The sequence below is a fragment of the Drosophila navojoa genome, chromosome 3, assembly GCF_054131105.1.
Source record: "Drosophila navojoa isolate 15081-1374.11 chromosome 3, UAZ_NAV_1.0, whole genome shotgun sequence".
Taxonomy (NCBI): Eukaryota; Metazoa; Arthropoda; class Insecta; order Diptera; family Drosophilidae; genus Drosophila; species Drosophila navojoa.
The window spans coordinates 3691921-3716242 of NC_142891.1; the positions used below are offsets into that span (position 1 = coordinate 3691921).

Consider the following 24322-nt stretch of genomic DNA (forward strand, 5'->3'; position numbering starts at 1 on the left):
GCAGAAGCAGGAAGCTCTGGCAAGTGGCACAGGCGAGGGCACAAGGGTAAAGGGGAGACAGTTCGCTGTGCACCGCACATGGACAGACACATTAATTTAGCTGCTGCTCTCGAAACCGCATGCAATTTTTCTTCGACTTGGCTGCTATCGCCTTTCAGTGGCAGGAAGTGGCTGGAAGGACGCAGGACGCAGCAGCAAAGCAGAGCGAATGCCGGCCAAGCAGCTGGCAGCGAGGCATTCAGTCAGTTAGTCAGTCAGCCAGATAAGTGCGGTTTATGTGCGGCACGTAGCCCGTCTCAATACAGTCAATAAATTGCCGCTGCGCTGCACTGTTAACTGACCAAAAAAAAGGGAAAAGGGGTAAAATGAGGGGGCATGCAAGGCAATGGGTTTAGACGAGCTAAAGAGGTGGGCAAGGGTTGGCATGTGGTCCATGTGGACGACACTGATGCTGCGCATTTCTCTTCTCTCACCCACATAGGTTCAATCTTAATGCACTTTAAGCACTCGAAACTCGACACTCAAAACTCGAAAGCTTGACTGAAATGCCAATCAGACTTTAAATTCCATAAACTGTGAGCATTCATTATAGTGATATCTGATTGGAACATGTAGTAGGTGAAAGGAGTTGAAGTTGATGAAACTTTTATAATTATCTTCAGCATAAATCAGGAAACTTTTGGTACAGACTATTCTTTGATAATATTGAATTTATTAAAAATAAATATCAATATCTGAAATATTTCAGATATGTGATTTTTATACTAACTATTTTCCTGTTTGGATTCCATCTATAAAATTAACATTTTTATTTTGTAGTGAAATATTTTTAACGAAAAAAAATTGTATTTTTGCTGATATAAAAATTCTTAAAAAATAAAAAATATTTAGAATTTCATTATTAAACAGTCTTTAGATACATGTTAATTTACATGTTACATGCATGTTTTTTTTAATTTTATTTTTTTTTATATATTAAAAAAAAATTTTAATTTTTTTTTTTTATGTGGGTACTAAAAACCAATGAGTTTTAGTCATATTTCTTTTCTTTTTTTTTTTTTTTTTGCTCTACTCAATATAAAAATCTTATATTATAAACATTTTTGTCTGCTGCATTTCAAAGAACAATAGAATTGAAGACTAGAAAACTGTGCTCTTTAGCCACTCTTCACTGTACATCACTTAATAACCGAAAACTACAGTCGAACTGAACTCAGTGCGTTAAATGCCGATGCAAATTAACTTTATATTAAGAGCACATTAAAGAGACGAATACCTCGCAGCTACAACAACAACAACAACAAGCATAGCTATGCAGACAAATAAAGAGGACGTAGATAGGTAAGTCGGTTGGTTATTATAGCAGTCCTTCAAGCTACGCATATTATAAATCAGAGCGCGCCTCGTTACGCATAGACAAGCAAATTATAACAAGAAAATTGTGAGGGTTTTTCCGCCCCATCTCTGGCTGCGCCGCATAGCATAACAACATTCCAGAGGAAAAGTCTGCCGGAAAATATGTTATTAATTCAAATTAATATAATCCAATTTTTATACCCAGCAAACATTTAAAGCGCATGTGTGAGGTGAGTTGGTTTTAAAGGGAGCATATGTGATAGTGAGGGTTGTGTTTGTGATTTGGTAAGGTTAGATGAGTGGACGTGGCTCTATGTGGCTCTGAGTGGAACTATTATATCATAATGAAATATTGTAGTTCTCAATATATATTTGTGTAAAGTCTCGGAAGACTTAAGCGGAATCTAATAAGCGATAAGAGTTCTACTAATATGTTAGCATTATAATCATCCTCGCAATATTGGTGAATGAATATTTTTCATAATAATATTTCTCGAAATCGTTCTTTCTCATTCCTAATTCGTACTATCAATTTTCATTATCCAATAACAAAAATATTATCAAATCCATTTGGATTCCAGGGTCTTTCCATTTATGTCGAGCATCTCCTCTAGTTCCAGGGTATCTAGTATTGCTAAGCACTACTACTTGCACAGTTAGGTGCAATGCATTAAATTCTGCAACTTATAGGGCATCTGCCCGTCGATCAGTCTCCATTTGAAGCACCCTTATTTGTTTTCTCTGCTGCCTCGGCTGCTTTCCCTGTGCTCGTGTTGTTTTGCATGTTCGCTCGCGTTGCGGAAATGGAAACTACTTTCTCAGCTGCTGGCAGAGCTCAGCGCGCATTATGAAAAGATATTCGCCTATTACGACCGAAGCCTCCCCACCCTGACTGGCCTGACGGGTGTGTGCCTGGGCTATGATGTATAGACAGTTCGCATGTATATGAGTCTGGGCTTAATTTTCCCATCTTTACATTATTTTTCCTTCTTCTGGGTGCAGGCTGTGGGCGGAGCTGTTAATAATGCGCAGATATACGAGCAATGACAGCCCCTAATTTGTGCACATTTTTCACATTTTACCATTAAATTTGTGGCCTTTGGCTTTTTGGGAATTTATCAACATTGTTTTATATATTCATATACTTCATATATTTGACAGGTCGTAAGTCAGTTTTATGGACATGTAGAAATACAGAGAAGCAAGAAAGGCTATAAATAGGATTTGCATAGGAATTATAAATAAATATGCTTTTGGCTTAGAAAGAGAGAATTTATAACTTGACTAAGAGTTTGTGGAAGGGATTGAGGTAAATATTATATCATTAATTTATTCAGCAAATATTCTACCCAATATATAAAAAATCCAAGCATTTTATAATATCCAAGCATTAATTATCAAAAAACATTTTCAAACACGTCAAATTTTAAGTAGAAAAAATGATGAAGAACACATTGTTGTGGGAGACGCTGCAGACCGTGGAGCAGCTGGAGGTGGCCTTCGAGGAGACACTGCAGACCATAGACCACATCAACAGTCGCTACTGCTCGATGTCGAGCCGCACGAGCTCAGCCGAGCGACACCAGCGACTGTACGAGTCGGAAATCCAGGCGGCCATCACAGGGCCCGCCAAGCCCACGCACAAAATTCACGATAGTCCCAAGCGGCGCAACAAGAAAAGGAAACGCACAAAGCAACGAGGCTGCCGTAAGAGCCAAGCCAAGTCCAAAGCTCAGTGGCTGCAGCCCGTCTTCAATCTGCATGCCAACTGCGTGTGTGAGCTGGATTTGGACGACTCGAATGCGCCGATTCGAGCTGTGACGGCGCAACTGCTACAGGATGGCATCGATAAAGAGTTCACATCGAATGCGACGGCGACCAGCAATGGGTGGGGCATGCCGGAGGGCACTGATCGAGTGGATCTGAGCCTCAGCGCCTGCAACACCAATTGCTGTCCCTGTTGCCAATGATGTGGAAGTCTTTGATTTGTGTGTATTAGTGGTATTCCCTCAAAATAAATATGTAAATATTGTGTAAAAGTTTGCTAACCGGGTTGCCTATGGGTAATTAGTAATGGTTAATTATTAGAGGTACCAGAGTTTCGCTAATCGGGCTGCCTATGGGTAATTGGTAAATCAATTTTGATATCCATTTAAAATAGAGTGAGCAAAATATTTAATTTGAGTATATTAGTGGTATTCCCTCAAAATATATAAGTAAATATTGTGTAAGAGTAAATCAATGTTTCAATGAGTTTCGATGAGCAAAATCTTTGGCTTCATTAGTGGTATTCCCTCAAAATGAATTGGTAAATATTGAGGTCGGGAATGCACCGAATGGACTTGCATAGGATAAATATTTCTACGAGTTTTACTTTCAAAATAATATATGTTATCTAATATAATCATACACGATACAAAATATACTAAAAGAAAAACTAAGCCAGAAATCGGTATATAACTATATCTGAAACAATATCAACTGCTTCCTGCATTCTAATATAATGCAAATTTATATAGAAGTAAAGCTGTAAGCTCATATAATAAAATCCCAAAAAACATTTCCAATTATTTTTCTCTGTCACAAATTTTATAGTTCATTTGTCATATATAATAAAAGTCCTCTATATCCTTTATAAAATAATAAATAAAATATCTAACGATCCCATCAAATTTTGCCATTTCATATTCGTTTTCCGCTTTCATATTAAACTCTATACAAATTTACAACAAGTCGCAATAGCATCGATTACAAATAACAATGTGCCACGCCCCACGTCAAGTTAGCCCCCTGCTGCTGTTGCTGCCCACCCAACGGATCTGAACAAAAGGAAAATCGCAAACCGTTTCGCATTTTGTATGGGAACTTAAACGCTAATGGCATAAACATCCGAAACGTGAGCGAAATGTTTAAAATGCCGCCACAAACACAAACGAATCGGACAGGATGCGACAGGATAAACAGAGCCAAAGCCAGTTGGTTAAGGATCACAAGCAGCAGTCGATGGAGTCGGAGCAGGAGTAGGAGTAGTAGCAACCGTCATGGTTGTAATGTAGCCAAAAGCGCGTTTGCCACAGCCGCACAGCAAATCAAATCTCAAATCATGCACGTTTCAAGTCCAAAGCAGAACCCAAATCGAAACGAAATAACAAAGGAATAAGCCAAAACTGTTCGACGAATTCTAAATGCCCTTTAACTATCGTAAATGAGTAAAAAAAAAATACGTAAAATGAGCTTTACTTAATATAACTTTATAAATCCTTTAATTTATCTCAATTTTTTAAACAGTTGGAATTGATACGATATGGGCAATCGACGAAAAAAAAATAAAAACAAAAAGAAAAATGTGTTGGTCTTACATAAATTGAAATTCTTCAAACTATTTAAGAAAAACTTAATTTTATTCTTAAATTCAATTTTGAATTTAATGGAATTCTATTAAAATAAAATCTACTTTTTTAACCTCCCATCATAGAAATAGTTATCAGAAATAAACAAGACTTTATATATTTGTTTTCTTTTTTTTTCAGAATATTTGAAAGATATCTTAATATAACTTAGTAGAAGAAACTCTACTATAATCAATTCTAATATATTATCTATATATATTATATTTTACAGGCAATAGAATATAAATTCACTCTTCCCACTTAGACTCTTTCCACTCTCAATGAACTTGAACCAGAGGAATGTTTTATTTCGTAACTAAAACTAAAAATTTGTTGGCTATAATGCATTGCCTCATAAAAAAAAAAAAAAAAAAAAAAACTTAAAAGCTCGACAAAACAACCTTCCCCATTGCATAGCTAAGGTACCTTTACCGCCTTATTAGGGCATTACAGTGCACAGTGCACAGCGCTTATTCACTGGCAACAGGGTGACTCACGGTCACAGGAGCAGTGTGTGCCTGGCCATAGGAGAAGTAGAGGCAAAAGGAAAAGCGAACTGCAACAGAAATTGTTTGAAAATTCAATTCACACATTTGCCCGCTGTCGATGCCGAGATTTCGAATCTGCCACGATGCAAACCCTTCGACTGCCTATGTAGCAATGGCAATGGCAATTGCTGCTGCTGATGCTGAGTTGAGGTCTCTCGCTTTCAAAACAAGTGGAAAATCGCAACGAATTGTTACAATGTTGCGCCAGACTGAAGACTAAGAAGATGCCTGGAGTGCCAGAGTGGGACGAACGGGGAGAGCAGGCGAAGGGTACGGACAGCATTTTTGGGCTGTCAATGTGTTTGGCGCCCTCCCTGTATCGGTTGCAGGCCAAAGCGCTGCCTGGGGCCTGGGTGCTAATATGCTCACCAAGTGAACGGGGGTATATTAGTTTTGGTAGCACAAGATTTCAGAATGAGATATGATATATCATCATATGAAATTTTAGAGATAAGATTTAGAGATATTTATACAGTCGAGTCTTTATTATTTGTCTAAATCGATAATCGCGATAAAACAAAAGAAGTTATATAGCCTTGAAACTTCCTTCAACCAAAAATTTTTTTGGTTGAAGGCTGGTCATTTCGAATCATCGGGACTCGATAGAGAGACAGAGAGAGAGAGAGAGAGATCTCGAATATGTTTTGGGCTTAGAAGCCGTAAACTTTTAACTTCAGTTCAGCTATTCTTATATATAGGGAGCGAGAGAGAGAGAGAGAGAGAGAGAGAGAGAGAGAGAGAGATCTCGAATATGTTAAAAGATAATCATATATGTATATAGAGAAAGATCTCATTAGGCTTACAGCTCCAAACTTTAAACTTAGCCTAGTCCTAACATATATTTAATTCTATGTATCAAGCTTACCTGGGCGAGTATTAGGCAGTCGTTGACAGCTGCTCGCACTTGCATTTGCTTGTGTCTATTTTGTATGCAAAGAGTTCCTCAAAATTTAATTTATTTAGACTTCTCGTGTTGCTGCTGCTCTTGTTGTTGTTGTTGTTGTAGTCCAGTTTATTGTCTGCAAATGAAATGCGTCTGTGGCCCGGCCTTGGCTTTGCTTTTTAAACGAATTACCATTTGTCGGCTTTGATGTTGTTGCTTGGTTTCTTCTGCATTTGCTGCCCACTTTTCCAGAGCTCTTTCTTCCAACTTTTTTTCTGTTACTCTGCTTTAGCTTCTGTTCTTTTTTTTGGAGGGGGAGGGGGTGGGGGGAGGTCCTTACTTCTGCTTTGACGCAAACTTTGCAGACCATAAAGTTCTGACTTCATGCAGTTTTAATGACTTAACGAGCTCTACGCTGCCCAAGTTCCTTTGACAACTGCCAACTGCTGGCAATGGCAGCTAATTAGGCAAACGTGTTCCGATTACCACACCCACACACACGTACACGTACACGTACACACACAACTTACACTTTTCCTTTCACAGAGAACTTTTCACTCTTTACTCAGATCGAATCCCACTTTGATTCTGGCATTAAAAACATTTGCTAGAAGTTCAATGTAAATATTGTTGGGTCTCAGCAGGGGAATTATCCAATGATCTAACATTATGAAAATTATAACTATTAGACTATTTAACAATAATTATGTCAATTACAAAATCAGAAGCTGAGCTCTTTATCAAAATATTCCAAATTATATTATTTTTATAAATTTTTAGTATTTTTAAATAGAAATAAAAACTTTTCTTTTCATCAATTCGCTTGTTTTTCACGTTTTCTTGTTTATTTTGTTTTTTTTTTTTTATTATTATTATTATTATACGTAGCTTTAATTTAGACAAATAAATTAAGAATTATGACGATATAACAGCTATGTATTATTATTATTATTATTGCAGCTCGACGGATGGTGGGGATTGATTTCTTTTATTTATTTTATATATATATATATATATAAAAAAAAAAGTAAAAATATTGCAACGCGAATTATTTTAGAATTTGATGACACATTCAATGCTCAATCGTCAAGATAAAAGAATTTGGTTTTAGTATGACTAACTAGCAGCAGAAGAGCAGGAAACGAGGGCAGACTGGATTGCAGAGTTGAGTGAGTCGTGCTTTGTGCTGTGTGTCGTGGTTAAAGGCGGCATTACTTCTTCTTCTTCTTCATCTTCATCTCTGTAGGTTCTATAACATGTCTCTGAGCACCTCCTTTTTCGAGGCAGTCAATTTCTCCGGAAATTGTATATCGAAGGCCACCAGCAGATCGCCCTTGCGCGTCGGATCTTTTGGGAAGGGCAGGCCATAGCCCTGGATGCGTTTCACAGTGTTCGGCTTGATGATCTCCTGCATGGTGCTAATGCGCAGCTTGTCGCCAGACATTGTAGGAACTTGGAAGACAACGCCGCAAAGCGCCTGCAAAAACAAGAAAAGGAAACACACAAAATATATATCAATAAATATATTATCAATCATGGCTAAGCAACTCAATTTCCTTCGAATTGTTATAGCCAAAACAAGCAGCATAGAAAATCTATCAATCTTTTTTCTGGTAATCCTGTTTATGTTCTTTGCGTGCCCCAGCAGGAGCAGCAGCAACAGCAGCAGCTGAAACCGAAACCGAAACCGAAAAACTTTCTCTCGTCTCTGTATTCTGTTTTGTTTGCTTTGTGTCTTGCATAAATCCTTTTGATGCCTTTTTATTCCATTTTATGTGCCTAATTCGTGTTTAAACATCTTGTTGACATGTTTCTTTACTCCCACTACCTCTCAATCCCTTTATATCTCTGGCAAATCCTTCGTTCTTGTTTGGCCATTGCAGACGATTTCATTGGCCTCAACTGACATTCGATTTGTTTAATTGGCCAGACTAAAAGATAGCCATCAATCATGATTTGGCTGGCTATCTATGTGTTTGTATGTATATATGGGCCACTGAGTTAAGTTATTAATGTCATCCACTTAATTAGTGGGGCAGCAACTTTGTGGCTTTAGCTTCAATACATCTCCTTCATATGAGTTAACAAAGTTTCAGGGCATTTAGCAAAGTTTCTTTCTGTATGTATATAAAGAAAATACTGGATTCCCTAATATTAAGAATTAATAAGAAATTAAGAACTAACATTCGTCTTAATATTAGGCAATTCCGTAAGCTGAATGTTAATTAAATTTTACATTAACATTACAGCAAATTCTGATCAGTACAAAAATATGTTAAGTAAATTTATATTCTGTTATTTGTTGGAGTCATAATACTATAACATATTAAGGTAAATAAATAATAAGCACAAATTGAAAAAAAAATGCAACATTTGAGCAAAAATAAGCTTGTTAAAATTTTATGTAAAAAAATTAAATAATAATAAAAAAGTTTTAAATAAAATATGTGAAAAAATTTTAATAATTTGAAAACATTTTTCAAACGAATTTTTTAGCAGATTTCGTTCCTATATATATTAAAATAAATAAAATAATAAATTTACCTCTATAGCTCTCTTAAATTTTTCTTTTCCTTTTCTCTCTATCTCTCCCTCTCTCTCGCAAAATATATGCAAAGAGGTATACAAACAGAAATATGCTTTATTCATATATTCTATTCAAAAACATATCTTTTTATATAAAATGTAAATATTTCCTTTCCAATAAATCACTTACGCCTTACTTTTAAAAACAACATTTTCGTTTTCGACTGTTAACAGCTAAAATCCGACATTTTTCATGTGTTTATACACTGAACAGAGAAACAGAACAACAGACAGACACATACATACATGTGTATATACATATGTGATTCGATACCCAGTTACCCGCATCGGACAATTGGCCCAGAACATAAAACCATGTGAGCATAGCGCGAAGCGCACAAATAACCGAAAAGAACATAAATAAATTGCGACAAAAGCAAAGTGCACACCTTATGAATATTTAAATACATGTATGTATGTACATATACAACTTATAAACATACGTACATACATACATATAAAGAGAGTAGGCGAGAGGCGGGTGATTTTCAAGCGATGACAACATAAACTGATGACGACGGTTACAACAACAACAACAACAACAATGATGCTGATGACGACGCAGCCAGCATTGATATTTTTTAATGGAAATGTTAAAAATGTTGTCGTAGCGCAGCTCAGAAATAAAGCAAAAACAAAACAGAGCTGAACTAAAGCAAAAGCGCGAAAAAAACTAAAAGCAAAGTATATAAAAATCAACAACTACAATAATCTGTAACAGAAAAACGCTTAAAATACTTTGCTACCTTTTACGGAGGCTGAGCCATAAAAACCTCAACCTGAACCAAAAAAGCGAGCACAAGGAATACAAATTGCGAATCGCGTTTCATTTACAACTGGATCAGCTGTTGTGCGAGAGCGCTACACATACATACATATACATGTGTACAAACATACATATATACGCACATTGTGGATAAGGGCACAAATCTGTAGCCAAATATGGCAACTGGTTCTGATCGCTCAGAAATAAATAATCATCAAAAACTGTACAGAACTTTAACAAGGTAAAATTATGAGGAAAAAACTTCCTGCTCAGTTAGCGAAATAAATAAAGTAAAATAAATACTTTTGTGAATTTAAAAATATTGATAGAGGCACACAAAGAAAAACCCGCATAATTTTAACAAATTAAAAAAATAATAATTAAACTTTAAATTTATAAAAATGTATATATAATAGAATAAAATTATTACTTCTTTTTATAGCTAGGCTTTTATGTTAATTCTTAAGCGAAAAATCAGTTAAGTACAAAATATTTCAAATTACTAAAAAATAAAAAAATATACAAAATTAAAACAAATTACTCAGATATAAAAAAAAAAATACAAAAATGTGCAAAAAAAAAAATACCAAAATACAAATATTTATATATGTATGTGCATCTATATATATTATATTTTTATCACAAGGCATTTATGTTAACTTTTACACGAAAAATCTTTAAAGCAAAATATTTTGAAATAGACTAAAATATAAACTGACGAACTAACATATATTAAATGTAAGAATAACCCCAAAAAAAAAAAATAATATACTAAAATATAAAAAAAAAAAACTGATATATAAACAGATATTTAATATGCTAAATATAAAAAAAAATAGAACTAAAAGTATTTTGACAAGTTAAAAGACAAAAATAAATACGTTTTGAGAAATTCTAAATTTTTAATTAAATGTCGAAAGGATTTTCAAAAATTTTGAAAACACAAGGTATTCCAAACATTTATAGACTCAACAAAGCACTACGAAGCATATATTTTCAGACAGTTTAGTCTAGCTAACAGCAAACGACAAACATCAAACAGCAAACTGCAAACATCAGACTCCAGTATTTCGCAACTTGGCCCAGACAATTACGACTGCAAAATAAATTGCAAAAGTGTTTGAAAAACAAATCAACGACGTTTCAATAGCATGTCATAAAGCATTTGCTTGTTCTATTTTGATTTTTTTTTTTTTTTGATTTTTTTTTTTTTTGCATTTTTTTCTGGTTTTTCAATGTTTTCTTTATTTTTTCGTATAGATTGACAATGTGAAGGACGCTGACGACTGTCATCAAAATGCAAACGAAGCCGACGGAATGCTTTTTGTATTGAGCCACCAATTCTATGCAGTCGAAAAGTTCTCCAGCCCGAAATTGACAATGGCCAGTGAACATTTCAAACAACAACGGCACAAACGACAACAAAAATATTACTGATGTCTGGCCATCAGTTACAGAGGACAGCGAGGACCGAGAGGACAGTGAGACGGTGAGGATGGCCAACGTTCAATTGTTGTTTGGCATTCATCAATTTTTAGGGTTGCTGCAGCATTCGCGAAATGCTGACGCAAACACTCAAAGCGTCAACATTTTTGTTTTTATGCGCTCTTGAAAGGGGTTTAAGGGGGTATATTAGTTTTGTCTGATATTTTGTTTGTTCTTTGTAGTACTATTTATTTTAATTGATAGTTTAAGTATGATGCGATTATGACTCGCTGACATGTCTATACTCGCTAAAAAATTTAAATAGGGTATTTCGGTTTATTTTTTTTTTTTTTTTATTTAATTGTTTTATTGAAAACAAATATTTTGACCTAATTTTTAATATTTTAAATATGTATGATTTAAAAAAAATAAAATTAAAAAAAATTAATATTTTATGCTTCTTTAATACCTTAAATTCGTAACTTAATATTATTAATATAAAATTGTAACCTATTTTGCAATCTTATTTAATGCCCTAAATCCACTCTATCAACTCCTAAAAATTTGTTCCCCCATTGAGCGAGCATTGCGCAGTCGTTCATAGCTTTTTCTCCATTTCTATTTTTATTATTTCCATTAAGCCGTTGAATTTGCATTCCATCTAAAATTCACGACTCTGTATACACAGACATATATACACAGACACATATATATAGCAATACATACACATATGCTCAGATCTATATAGAAGTCTATCAAATATTTCTATTATTTCAATTATATGCTGTAGGTCAGTGCCATGAGAGAGTGCATTCATATTTAGATGAACCCATTTCAGCTGTGATTCACTCAAATATTAAATGTCATCTAAAAATTGTTTGCCTCTTTTGTTGTGATATTTTATCGTAAACGATGATGTAATTTATGGCCGATATTAAATTTAATGCCCAACAAAAGCAAACAACAGCCGCAGCAGCAGCAGCAGCAGCAAAAAAAATACAAAAATTCAATATTGCTGAGGCCAATTATGTGAAGTACTTATATGGTGCTTTAATTGCTTTACGGCGCACTTTTGTAAGCCGAATTAAAATTTAAATTGAAAAAAAAAAAAAAATATATATATATATATATGTCAATTATTAAACTTCTTTTGCATAAATGAGTATATGAAAGATGGGAGGAATAGTTAGAAAATGTGAGGAAAGTATTTTATGTTAACTTCCTTTTTTGGAATAAATTTAAATTTTTATTTATTATTATAATTTATATCATTAAAAACTTGTTTTACAGCCGATCTAAAAATGATATAATGAGATAAGAACAAAGTGTGACTCACAAGCTGAGAATGTTTGGAGAAGGCCGATGGGCAGAAGCGAATATACATAGTAAGAGAATGATGCTGAGGGAGACAGCCAATAAAAAAAGAGCGAGGGTGAATGAGACAGAGGGAGAGAGAGAGAGAGAGAGAGAGAGAGAGAGGTGGTTAGAGGGAGAGTGAAAGACAGAGAGTGAAAGAGAGAATGAAACAGAGAGATAGAGAGTGAGAGACTCGCAGATCTTTTTTGACGAAAAGTCAAAAAATTAGAAGAGGTTAAGTTCTATGAATGTGAACTATGACTAGGTTAACGATAGTTGTAAATATTAAACTTACAACAAAATATGAAGTAAATCAAAGTCAAGCATTATCACACCCACAAGAATATTTTTAACTAAGCAAATTTATAAAGATATTGTCAAAATCGTATCATTTAACATGAAGTTTACCAGACAAAAATCTCACTTGTTTTATATCTAGGATTACACCCAAAAAAACGGAATGTGTGTTACCATTTATATATAGACAAGTCTTAAGCTACACTCTAACAAAAATATAATAACGAAACATAAAATCCATTGATAACGACATATTACGACCCTTAACTGTAGCTTATGGTTGTCTGTCAGCCATTTAGGTCTGGCGTTATTGCAATATATAAGATATGATACGGTCCTCAGGCCGAGTTCTCACAGTATGGCGCCCAATTAAAGCCCCGGCCAGCGCCTAAATCAAATTATAATGAATAAAGCGCGTTATGGTTATGGCAAATTTACCATAAACGCAAGCGACGCGATCAAACTGGCTGCCAGGCTGGCTAACTGGCTGTCAAATTTGGTCAACATGGTCAAGTTTCAATTAGGCGGGCACAGCAGTTGGTCAAGCCAACACGTACGCACACTCAATATATATTTATACTATATGCTTGTATGTTTGTATAGCTCTACATATACATACATACACATATATATAATCGACTCGCCAGTTGACGCTGCAGCTGAGGTGTTAAATTTTTACACAGCCAACTGCGTTGAAGCCCAAAAAAAAGGCAAGCAGAACCAAAAATATAAAAAAATATATATATTTATTTATTTAGGAAAAAAAATCATTCTTTAATCATTGAAAAAAATAGTAGAAAAAACTAGCTGAAGCCCCATACTTCCACTAACACGCTGAGCACTGCGCAGTCATGTTAAAATTGTTAATTGCATTAACTAGATTAAATAGTTGCTCTCCAAGTTGTTGACATTTTTAACATTTTATTGCTTGTTAGTGCGACAAATTTAGTAAATATTTTTGGGGTTCTCCATTCTGCCCAACATGGAAATGATTTTTCAGCTTTTCATCAAATCTATATAAATTATGTTTGCCTGCTTTTGGCCGAATCGCAGCTTTAGCTATTAAAAGTGTCATTTTGCGATTTCTATTTAGAAATATTTGACACGGTTTTTACGTGCGGCTCGCGTTTAATTATGATTGCATGACGGCATTTGGTAATATCTTCAATTATGACTGCTAGCACTGGATTTGGTAGTTGACTTGACTTGCTTTTGGCCAACTAACATGAACATGAGCAATGCGCTTTATGGCCGAGCTCAAATAAAAAACTTTGACCTTCTAAGTGGAAAAATTTAAATAAACTTTTTAGCACTTCTAAGAAGTGAAATATTGAGGGAATTTAATTTCAAGTGCACATAAAACTATAATTATTATCTTTTTTTTTTTTTTTTTTTTTGGCAATACAAATCCCCGGGGCCTTTAGATCTAGACTGCCATCAGTCATCCCATTAAAGTAGGTTTACTTACGATCTGTCTATTTTATATTTTTGTCTTTCACTTGTCTATTTAAATGATTGTATCTCGAGTATTTCAAGAGCTAGGCGTAAGACATAACCGATTATGATCATCTAAGATGCTTGGGTATCCAAGATGATACGTTTATATGCCTTTGATCTGCTACAGATCACAGATCATAAAAAAAGTATTTGAATATATTTTCCTATTCACTTTTATACTAAACAATGAAATTCACTTGGTTACTTTAGACTAAACTAATGTTCACATTGTGGCATTATAGAGTAGTGTTTAACAAACTTAAGTAAAGCACCCTATAATAGATTCCATGAATGCTAAAATGTTTTATAATGATGGCATCTTATATCACAATATATTTCTAATCTTCTACTCTACTGTTCTACTTGTTTAAATGTTCTCCTGCTCGACAGATCTCTTGTTCCACTCTTCTACTGCTCTACTGATCTCCTGTTCCACTCTCTTACGTTTCTGCTATACCCTTGTTCCACTCTCCTACTGATCTCTTTTTCCAATCGTCTCCTGTTCTACCGTTCTCCTGTTCCACTCGCCTACTGTTCTACTTCTACTGTATCATCTATAGTTCTTCTTCAACTGTGACTTCTACTTGTTGATCTATTGTCTTGCTCCGTTCTTCTACTGATCTCTGGCTCCCCTCTACTGTCCTACTGTTCTTCAGTTCTACTGCTCTACTATTCTCCCTATCATCTTTCGCACTCACCTGCTTGAGTGTCAGCCTCGCCGTATATCGCAAATCACTGCCCTCTCGCTTGAACATGGCATGTGGCTTATCCCTGATGATGAACACAATATCCGATGGTATTTTGCCGGGCACCTGGTCGCCCTCCTTCTGGAACGTGACTTTGGTGCCCGATTTCCAGCCGGGTTTAATAGATATTTGCAGAATTTTATCCTCCTTTTTCGAGCTACCATCGCGCTGGATGACAAGACGTGAGATTTTCATTTTCTTAACACAGCCATGATAGATCTCCTCCAGCGTCACGTAGAGATCATGCTCAACGGGCGGATCCTGTTCCTTTTTGAAGGGGGTGTGCACATTGAAGGAGTGTGATCTAAAAGAGGGCCTACAACAAATTAGCAATAGTTTTGACTACATATATCGTGAGCGAGAGACTTAGACTACCTGAAGGCGCTGCCTAGGCCATGCCTTGAGCCCGGACCACCAAATGGCGATGAGAAGAAATCGGTCTCTGTACCCAAATCGAACACATTCTTATCGAACAGATTATCGTTCATATCGAAGAACGATGAGAACGGATTGCTATTGCCAAAGAACTGTGCGAATGTTTCCCGGGGATCGCCATGGAACTGATATGTAAATGTATTATTGCCTCCACCGCCGCCATTACGAGCGCCTAGAAAGATAGATAGGAGATAGGTAAGATAAAGAATAATAATTTAGTTGGAGCTTGTAGCATCCGTAGTTGATTTGATCACACAATTGAACTAGTTCTACTAACTACCTCCACTCTTCAGTCCATCCTCGCCGTACTTGTCATAGAGCTCACGTTTGTTTTTATCGGAGAGTACTTCATATGCTTCGGCGACCTCTTTGAATTTCTCTTCAGCATTGGCCGCTTTATTTTTATCAGGATGATAACGTAACGCCAATTTTCTATAGGCCTTTTTGATCTCATCATCGGTGGCAGTTTTTGTTATGCCTAAAGTCTTATAGTAGTCCTTGCCCATTGTGTGTGTTTATGTGTGTGTGTGTAAATATATGTGTGGGGGGTTGCTTTATATAGCTGATGTGAAGTGCTCTAGAGTGATTCGATTAATTCTATGCGCCGCACTGTAAAATCTGTAAGGAATGGAAAGAGAATATAAAATAATTGACTCTAAATATATATACAACAAAAAAATTAATAATAATAAAAACAAATAAAAAAACTTTTTTAGATAAAATAGATAAAAATAATAATATTTTAATGCACTTACATAAAAAATAAAATGAATAATGAATAAATAATATTATAATTATATTATTAATATTACCTACAAAACAAAACAAAATTCTACATTTTTCTTGGATATTAAAATAAAAATTTAAAAAACAGAATACATTAGAGTTTTAAAAAATATATGTATATATAGATAACATAAAACAATTGTAAAAATTACGAAAAAAAAAAAAAACAAATAAAAAATTTCATATGTGTATAAAAAAAATAAATAAATAAAAAAAATTTTGTTTTAAAATACATTCAAAATTTTTATAAATTATAAATTTGAGAAGTACTCACAAGTGTGTATATCATCTGTCTATAGTCCATATATACATATAAATAAATATATATATGTAGGTATATATTTAAATTTCCAGTTCCGGACTTTACTTATTGGCTATGATACTGCTCCAAAACATATGTTCACTGTCCTCCTATGATGGCACATACATGTTTGTTGTGTGTTGCTCGCTGGATCTGCAATTGTTAAAATACATATAAGTATATACATACGTATATATGTATGTGTATATATATATTTTTTTTTTTAAATAAATCGAACAATGAGCATTATGTTAGACGCCTTCATAGCACGTCACAGGCCTTGTCCATAGTCAATGCTAAAGTCACCCACGCGTTTTGCTAATTTTAGCACTCAAAAACACATACAGCGCGAAGATTAGTGAAAATCGTACGACGAGTACAGAATTCTATTTATCTGTAGATATACATATCTAAATTAAATATTTGCTTATGCAAAATACATATAGAACAAATAATTTTTAAACATTTACCAAATAAACACAAGAGCCGGCAAACACTTTCAATAAACACAAATTTAAGCACATACATATACATACATCCATATGTATATATCTTCAGCATATATCTAGGCAATTCGCATTGACCTTACCCAAAGCTCTGAAATTCCAATTGAGTTCAAAACATGCGCCAGAATTCGAAATTGACAATGACTTTTATGAATGTCTTTATTAAGTACTGACAACAGATCATCTATATAAACACACATACATTTGTGTATATATACTCATATATATATATATAGTATATGTGGCAATGTCTGTCATTTGAACTGTTCCTGGTTAAAGCAATACAATATATGCTGTCATCTAATAATTTCTTCCCGCTGCGGTTAGGCAGAGTCAATCAGAGTTGATTTTATAAAGACATTTCATAGTAAAAACTTAATCACATCTGGAATCGAGCCGAATATTATGTTAACCACAACAATAGAGCCGCATTTATCAGCTCAAATCATGTGCAAATTAATTACATACAATTTGCAGCTAGACAAAAAAGCAAAATAAACAACGAACTTGAACAAATATTTGTGTAATAACAGAAAAGTCTGAAGCGAAAAGCTAAATATTTTTGTACACTATAATAACGAAAATTTATATCAATCAAATATGAAACTATTATTAGTATAAATATCAGAAAATGTAGTGGGAATGAATCAGGTAATTACATATTAATCTAATGTTAAGACTATTAACATTCCGAGTCTGTTTACATGTTTTAAATAACAGAATTTACATGAAATGTAACTAATTAACAGTGGATGCATATGTTAATGTTACATATTGGTCTACTGTTAATTTATTCGCTCATTTAACAGACTCTCACATAATTATGAAACTTTTTAAGTTGTTATAATCGTTCATGAAGAGAAGAGGGTCTATTAGATTCATAATTTATAATTTTTTTTTTTTTTTTTGCCCTAGAGTTGGGGACTCTGAAAGTTTTGTATATCTAGCAACGTTTTGCAGATTGAGCACCAAAATGTTACTCTAAATATGCTAAGTATGTTATGTTAAATTCCTAATGTCGGCCGTTGCTGCACAGCAAATCAAATAGTCATTTCAATTGGCTCTCATCAAGTTCAAGTTGAATCGAATGCGATTGGCAAATGCGATTCATTAACATTCAGCATGTCAACGCGCTGACAATTCAGACCCAGTGCAATTGCCAGCCTTCAGTTTAACTGATTTCATCTTGGCATATCATTTTATATCTATTGTATAGTCATATACATATGTATATATAATTTGAGCAAATTTTGCTGCCTTGCATTCAAATCGAATACCAAATCCGATCTCGTATGGTTGCGATCGGCGATATGCAAAGACTAATTGCTGTGACTCGATATATGTATATCTATTTAATGCATTTATCGATCAGCTAGAATCGTGCCAAAATTTGTGCCACATTCACAGCGTGGGCGGCGGGGCGTCAGGGCGTCGGGGCGTGGCCTATCAGACAAGGCCAGCCACGTCGCGAACATAAATATAATTTTTCCACACATAAAAAAGTTTAGTTTTTCTTCTTTTTTTTTTTTTGTTAACAAATTTTGCGTATGGCCAAAAATAATTCCTGAAAATTATTACGCAATGTCTGTGTATTTTATAGCACTTTTCTATATATACATTATTATTTTATTTTTATGCTTCGATTTTGCTTTTGACAATTTAATTGGAAAAATCTTTCGCGCACGTTTCGTTTGTTGTTTTTGTTGTTGTTGTTGTTGTTTTTTTTTTTTTATTGAATTATTAACAAGATTCGAACATTGTTCGTGCAAAATAATGAGTGCTACATGGATATAAATTCATGCTGATATGAATACTATATGAGTATGAGCGCCACGCCCCCATTCTCATTCCAAAAAGTCGCAAGCCCCTCTGCTACATTGACAATTACAACATGTTTCTGTGTGGGCGAGACTTCCGCATAAATTATTGACACACGCACACACACACACACACACACACACAGAGAGAGAGAGAGGCATCTGTATATTGATTACAATATAACATTTGTTTAACAATTTATGGCCATTGAATATGCGCATGCAGGCAGACACAAAAATATATATTAAAATATATGTGCATGTATTTGTGTGTAAGTGCATATTGAAATGCTTTCATTACTTTTTCTACCCTCTAAGCATAAATCGAGTTCTAACAGGGGCTTTGAATAAACGTTCTTTTAGAGATATTTTGTATATATATTATTATCATAATTGCATGAAGTATTGGAAATGTTAAATAAATAGATAAAACTTTTTTTTTTAAATATTTGTATACATATATTATGTAGAAAAAATATATAAGATATTTTAAAATTTGAGATTTTATAATTATTATTCATTGGTTTATTAATTTTTTAATTTTTTTTTTAATTTATTTTTATTATTTATTTAATTTTAATTATTTTTCTTTTTTAGTTATTTATTTGACTATTAATAATACAATAATAATTTTATTTTTAAAATTTTTATAATAAAAAATACTTTTATACAAACTTTTTCCACATGTCTAAGGCTAATCCAACCTTGTACTTCTATTATTATTTTCACTTTTTCTAGGATATTTGTCGATTCTGGCAGACTAAGCCCTTCGACATATTTCTATGTTCTATTTACGTTTGCCTTTTCTGTGTTTATGTTTTTTTTTTTTTTTTTGCATATGCAATTTCTGTTTCTATATAGGCACACAAAGACTCGACGCACTTGACACACACATATACATACACACACACACTCACATGCACATACACTTTTAGATATATCTGTGCGAGAGCTAAAATTATTAATAAATTGTCGTAGGTTATGAGGCGAGCGCTCTAATTGAATTGAACTTGATTTATAATGCCGCGCTTTACTTTTTATCCACACTTTACGATCGAGCGAACGAACGCCTCTTCTCTTGGCTCATAAATTGTGCAAAATCGCATAGACAAATGGAAAACATTTTGACATATTTTGAAATATATAATACTATATGTGTATCATATTTAAATAAATATTTCTTGATTTATGGTTAAGCTCAAGGCAATAATTTATGGCTTAAAGTGGAGCGAAATATTACAAAAATAAAAGGTATAACTATGGGATTTACCAAAATGTATTTTGAAAGGGACTTAAGTGATCCATTACGTATGTATATAAATTCAAAGAAAAATAAAAAACTGGAAGTCATGATAGTTTCAACCAGACGAAATTAGTAATTGCAGCAAGAAAATAATTATATTCCTCTTGAATATTTATATTCAAAACAACATTAAATTTGAAACATTGTATAAAATATCTCTCTCTCTCTTTCTCTCTCTCTCTTTCTCTCTCTTCTTTCTCTCTCTCTCTCTCTCTCTCTCTCTCTCTCTCTCTCTCTCTCTCTCTCTCTCTCTCTCCCTCTCTCTCTCCCTCTCTCTCTCCCTCTCTCTCTCTCTCTCTCTCTCTCTCTCTCTCTCTCTCTCTTTCTGTCTGTCTATCCGTCCAAAGCAAGGGACGAAGAAGAGCTACAGATCATTGTGGTTCTCTATATGTATGCTTACAGCAGCAGAGAGTGTTCCCATTGGTCACTTAATGCGTGTTTACCTGACGTCGGGCTCAACACTCCTGAGCGACTAAGGCTTTGAGTGAAGGTCGCCCTATATAAAGGGCAGCAGCTGCAGCATTTCTTCAGTCGCCCAGGCCTGGTGGGGGTCAATCGTGCAGTGCAGTAAAGTGACGTGAAGTGAAGTGCCTAATCATTCAGCTATGTATTGAAGATTTAGAAGTAATACCAGCGGAAATATTTAAAGGAGATAATACGGTAAAATACGAAGAGGAAATCCTAAAGGGAAAATCTAATAGGAAATACCGAAAGGAAGTGCTTAGGGATAAATAAAATAAAACTTAAAGGAAATACTCATAGACTTAGAAGAAATACTTATTACTAAAACTAACAGCAAATACTTATGTAAAAGGCATATATTTTTTACATAAATCATCACTTTATGGGAACCTAAGTAACATTTACAGCACTTACTGAACTCAACTCTAGAGCAACTCTTACTTATTCCATAGTTACTTCACTCTACTGAGAGTTAATTAAAGCTTAAAAATTCACATCTATGATCCTTTATTTTGTAGTTGACTCTAAAAATCAATATTATATGTACAGTTTACATTTGGTATAGTCTATATAGAATTTAGCTCTCTTATTGTCTTATTCCACAACGAGAGTCTGACACATTTATTCGAGCACAACATTTGCAAATTTCATTAGTCAACACTTAGGACACTGCACAACACTACAATTTTAGCATTTTTCAAGGTTAACGAACTTGTTTTGGGCTTTTTTAAATCTTTCTTGACCAACTCGCTTCGCATTCAAGTTGGGAGACAAAGTGCCTTCATTCACTCTCGCTCTCCGATTCAAAGTCAACAACAGCTTCATTCATTGACAACCACATTTTGTTGTTGTTGTTGTTGTTAGATTATTGTTGCTGATTTGTTGTTGTTGATTTCAGTTAGGCTAAGCAGAAAATCAAACAGCGTGAAGTTTATTCACCCACGTTTCGCTAAAAATTACTACAAATATTTTTATAAAATATTAAAAAATAATAAAAATTGTTATTATGCGAAAATTGAAGTCCAGAAATTTTTACTGTGGGCGTTTGTTAAGCCACAAATCCGTTACATAAATAGTCAACCAATGACGAAGCAAAAACAGAAAGGTAAAAACTTTGGATAGTAAAGACTCCCACGTGGCCAGAAAAAATTATTTCTTTTTATTTTTGGAGAAAACATGACTCACATAATTCGAAAGGCCTTTTCAACAATTTTTTGTGTGCAAAACTTTAGGTTTTTAGTCACCATCTACAATTAGATTTGGAAATATGAAAAATTCAATTTACATTTTTATTATATTTTAGAAACAATAAACAATTTAGAGCATCTTGTAGAGGGCAGAGAAAAAAACATAAAACGTGTTAAAGAATTTATGGTATTTTGGACACATCAAATTTGCATACGCCTCTAAAAACTTGTTTCTAGTTTTTGTTGCAAATTATTGTTATTCTTTTTAGTTTTTTTTTTTTTTTTTTTTTTTTTTTTTTTTTTTTTTTTTTTTTTTAGAGGACGAAAATTATAATTTTGTTATATTGTCAACAACATATGTACACATTTTGCGCTTTTTACTTTCAATCAATGCTTCCTGATTAATATAAAATACAAAAATAATATCAATTTTAATTTATCATGTGGATTTGACTTGAGCACATGTAAGAAGTAACGTGTCAATAACAACAACCATAAATTGTAATCAATCAATATAAATAACTGACAAAAGCTTTAAAGTTCATTTCCTTTTCATGATGTTCACCTCTTCGCTCTTATCGTCTCTTCTCTTTCATTGCCAAACGGCTTGCGATTAATATTCGCTTAATTTGTTCTCCAGTTCATTTCCTTTATACGGTGCTTTCCTCTCCTCTCTCTTTCTTTCAATTTCTCTCTCTCTAACGAAAATGCCTTACGTTTCGTGTGCGGTTAATTTGTGCTTCGTCTTTATATCACGCTCTCTGCTTACTTACGACGAACAGCGCTTTAGCGGCTCATTTAAATCATGTGTAGCAAATTTTGAAGTCGACAACAAGAAATACAAAACAAAAAACAACAAAAACAGTACCGGCCAGCGCCTACGTCTGCGCCGCCCACTCAGCAGCTGTTCAAAGAGTTAAGCTAAGTGCTGCGAGAGAGCTTAAGTAAAAGAGAGAGAGAGCGCGCTAGCGCGCAATGTGTGGCTATTTAGTGTGTCATAATTTAAAAATACAAATAGACTTCTAACGGTAAAGATTTGACGCTCTGCATATGCATATGTATGTCTGTATATGCATAGTTATGTATATACATTTGTGATTATCATTATGATTAGCAGCATTTGACTCTCTTATTTGTAATTTGTCATTTGTCTCGACTCTCCCTTACACACAGACACATATACATACATATATATAATCAAACTCTTATTGATATTTCTATTTCACTTTATCTTCAATTTGATTCTGTTCAATCGTAAGCACTGTTTATATTTTATTGTCAATGTCGTGTTATGCACTGTTATTCAGTCTGAAATTGTTAAAAGTGTTCCGATTTTAACTAGATTCACACTTCTTATAAGAATCCAACCAATTGGCTTCTAGCATCTGCTTAAGCCCTTTTGCACATATTTTACGTGTAACCAAAACATTCAATATACAAATCTCTTCGCACACACATAAAGTGTATGCGTATAGGTGTATGTACATATATTCCAAAGAAACGCCAAGAATATTCAAAAATAATCAAACGAATGGCAGAAGCAAAAACTTGGTGAGAAAAAAATATACACAAAAATAACTGAATGTGCTAAAAATAAAACTTATTTAAAGAAATGAAACCATGAAATTTTCAAAAACACAGGCAAAACGATGGCTAGCAAAATAAAAATAATAAAAAGAAGAAATTTAAATTTTCCTATGCAAAGATAGAATTCTATTGAATGGGCCTTGAATACATCTAATTTGCAAATGATTTTTGGATTGGTTAGTTCGAATACCCGTTAAATTGACACGCTATCCATTAGTCCAATAAGAATATATGCAGGAGGCTCTTGAGCTGAACGAGGTGCAAACGCAACAAATGCGACAAAAAAATTCGCTCAAAAATTTCAAGCCATAAAAGCACTTTACAATGTATGAATAATACATACACACGAAACATACACATAAATACATACATATATATATGAATGGTAGTGTCTGTATGTGCCTTTATGCACATACATATGTATTTTTGTTATTTTACTCTGACCACATTTGGCAACACCAGCAGAACGTAGCACAGACTCACACACATACGACCGAACGCAAGAAACTCCAGCAGCAGCAACAAAAACAGCCAATCATGCTCTTTCACTCACTCACGCACTTGCATTAGCTATTGTGATTGATTGTAGCTATAAATTAACAATAATATCTTACAATTGGTAGTTGTTGGTTTCAAATTTGACAATTTTTGTTTTTATTTATTATTAGCGCGTTGATTTGGAAGACGGGGTGAGGTGTATTTTTACTGAAATGCGTAGACTGAGCGCCTGCAAAAACCGTTAAAGCGCAACAACGCCAACGACAACAAACGCGCGATCACCGACGACGACGACGCTTTGAGACACACTGAATCAGCCAATGTGTCCGTAACTGTTGAATATGCCCGTTGATCTTCGTTTCTGACGCATACGCGAGACTCTCACGGTGAGAACCAGAGAGCTAAAAGTGTGAAGAACAAAGAGAGCAACAGCCAAAAAAAGCGCACGTTTCTTGTGGGGGAGGAGAAGGCAATATTAGAACAGCAGACAACACACACAACGCACGCACATATACAAATTTGCCATTTACAAATGTATGCGTGGTTACATTTAAAAAAAAAGAAAAACGAAAATAACGTACACATATTATT

The 24322-nt window shown here is 34.1% G+C and overlaps 2 protein-coding genes across 6 annotated transcripts; one reads left to right on the forward strand and one right to left on the reverse strand.

Annotated features, from left to right (window-relative positions):
* The first annotated feature begins 2703 nt into the window (after window positions 1–2703).
* Window positions 2704–3395, forward strand: LOC115562154 (uncharacterized). Its single transcript, XM_030382987.2, has one exon. It carries the CDS (start codon window positions 2796–2798, stop codon window positions 3324–3326), a length of 531 nt encoding a protein of 176 aa, XP_030238847.1. The 5' UTR covers window positions 2704–2795; the 3' UTR covers window positions 3327–3395.
* Window positions 3396–7188: 3793 nt separating this feature from the next.
* LOC115562152 (dnaJ protein homolog 1) lies at window positions 7189–24058 on the reverse strand. Of its 5 annotated transcripts, none has more exons than XM_030382984.2 (6): window positions 23848–24058; window positions 16345–16524; window positions 15565–15902; window positions 15225–15456; window positions 14802–15165; window positions 7189–7653 (listed from the first exon to the last, which is right to left on the reverse strand). In XM_030382984.2, the coding sequence occupies exons 3-6, from the start codon at window positions 15788–15790 to the stop codon at window positions 7426–7428; spliced, it is 1050 nt and encodes a 349-aa protein (XP_030238844.1). In that variant the 5' UTR covers window positions 15791–15902; window positions 16345–16524; window positions 23848–24058; the 3' UTR covers window positions 7189–7425. The 5 variants fall into 5 exon arrangements, with proteins under 5 accessions (XP_030238844.1, XP_030238845.1, XP_089114327.1 ...); XM_030382985.2 differs by having other exon boundaries at window positions 14802–15153; window positions 23848–24057; XM_089258201.1 differs by lacking the exon at window positions 23848–24058 and adding an exon at window positions 23717–23823.
* Window positions 24059–24322: the final 264 nt, after the last annotated feature.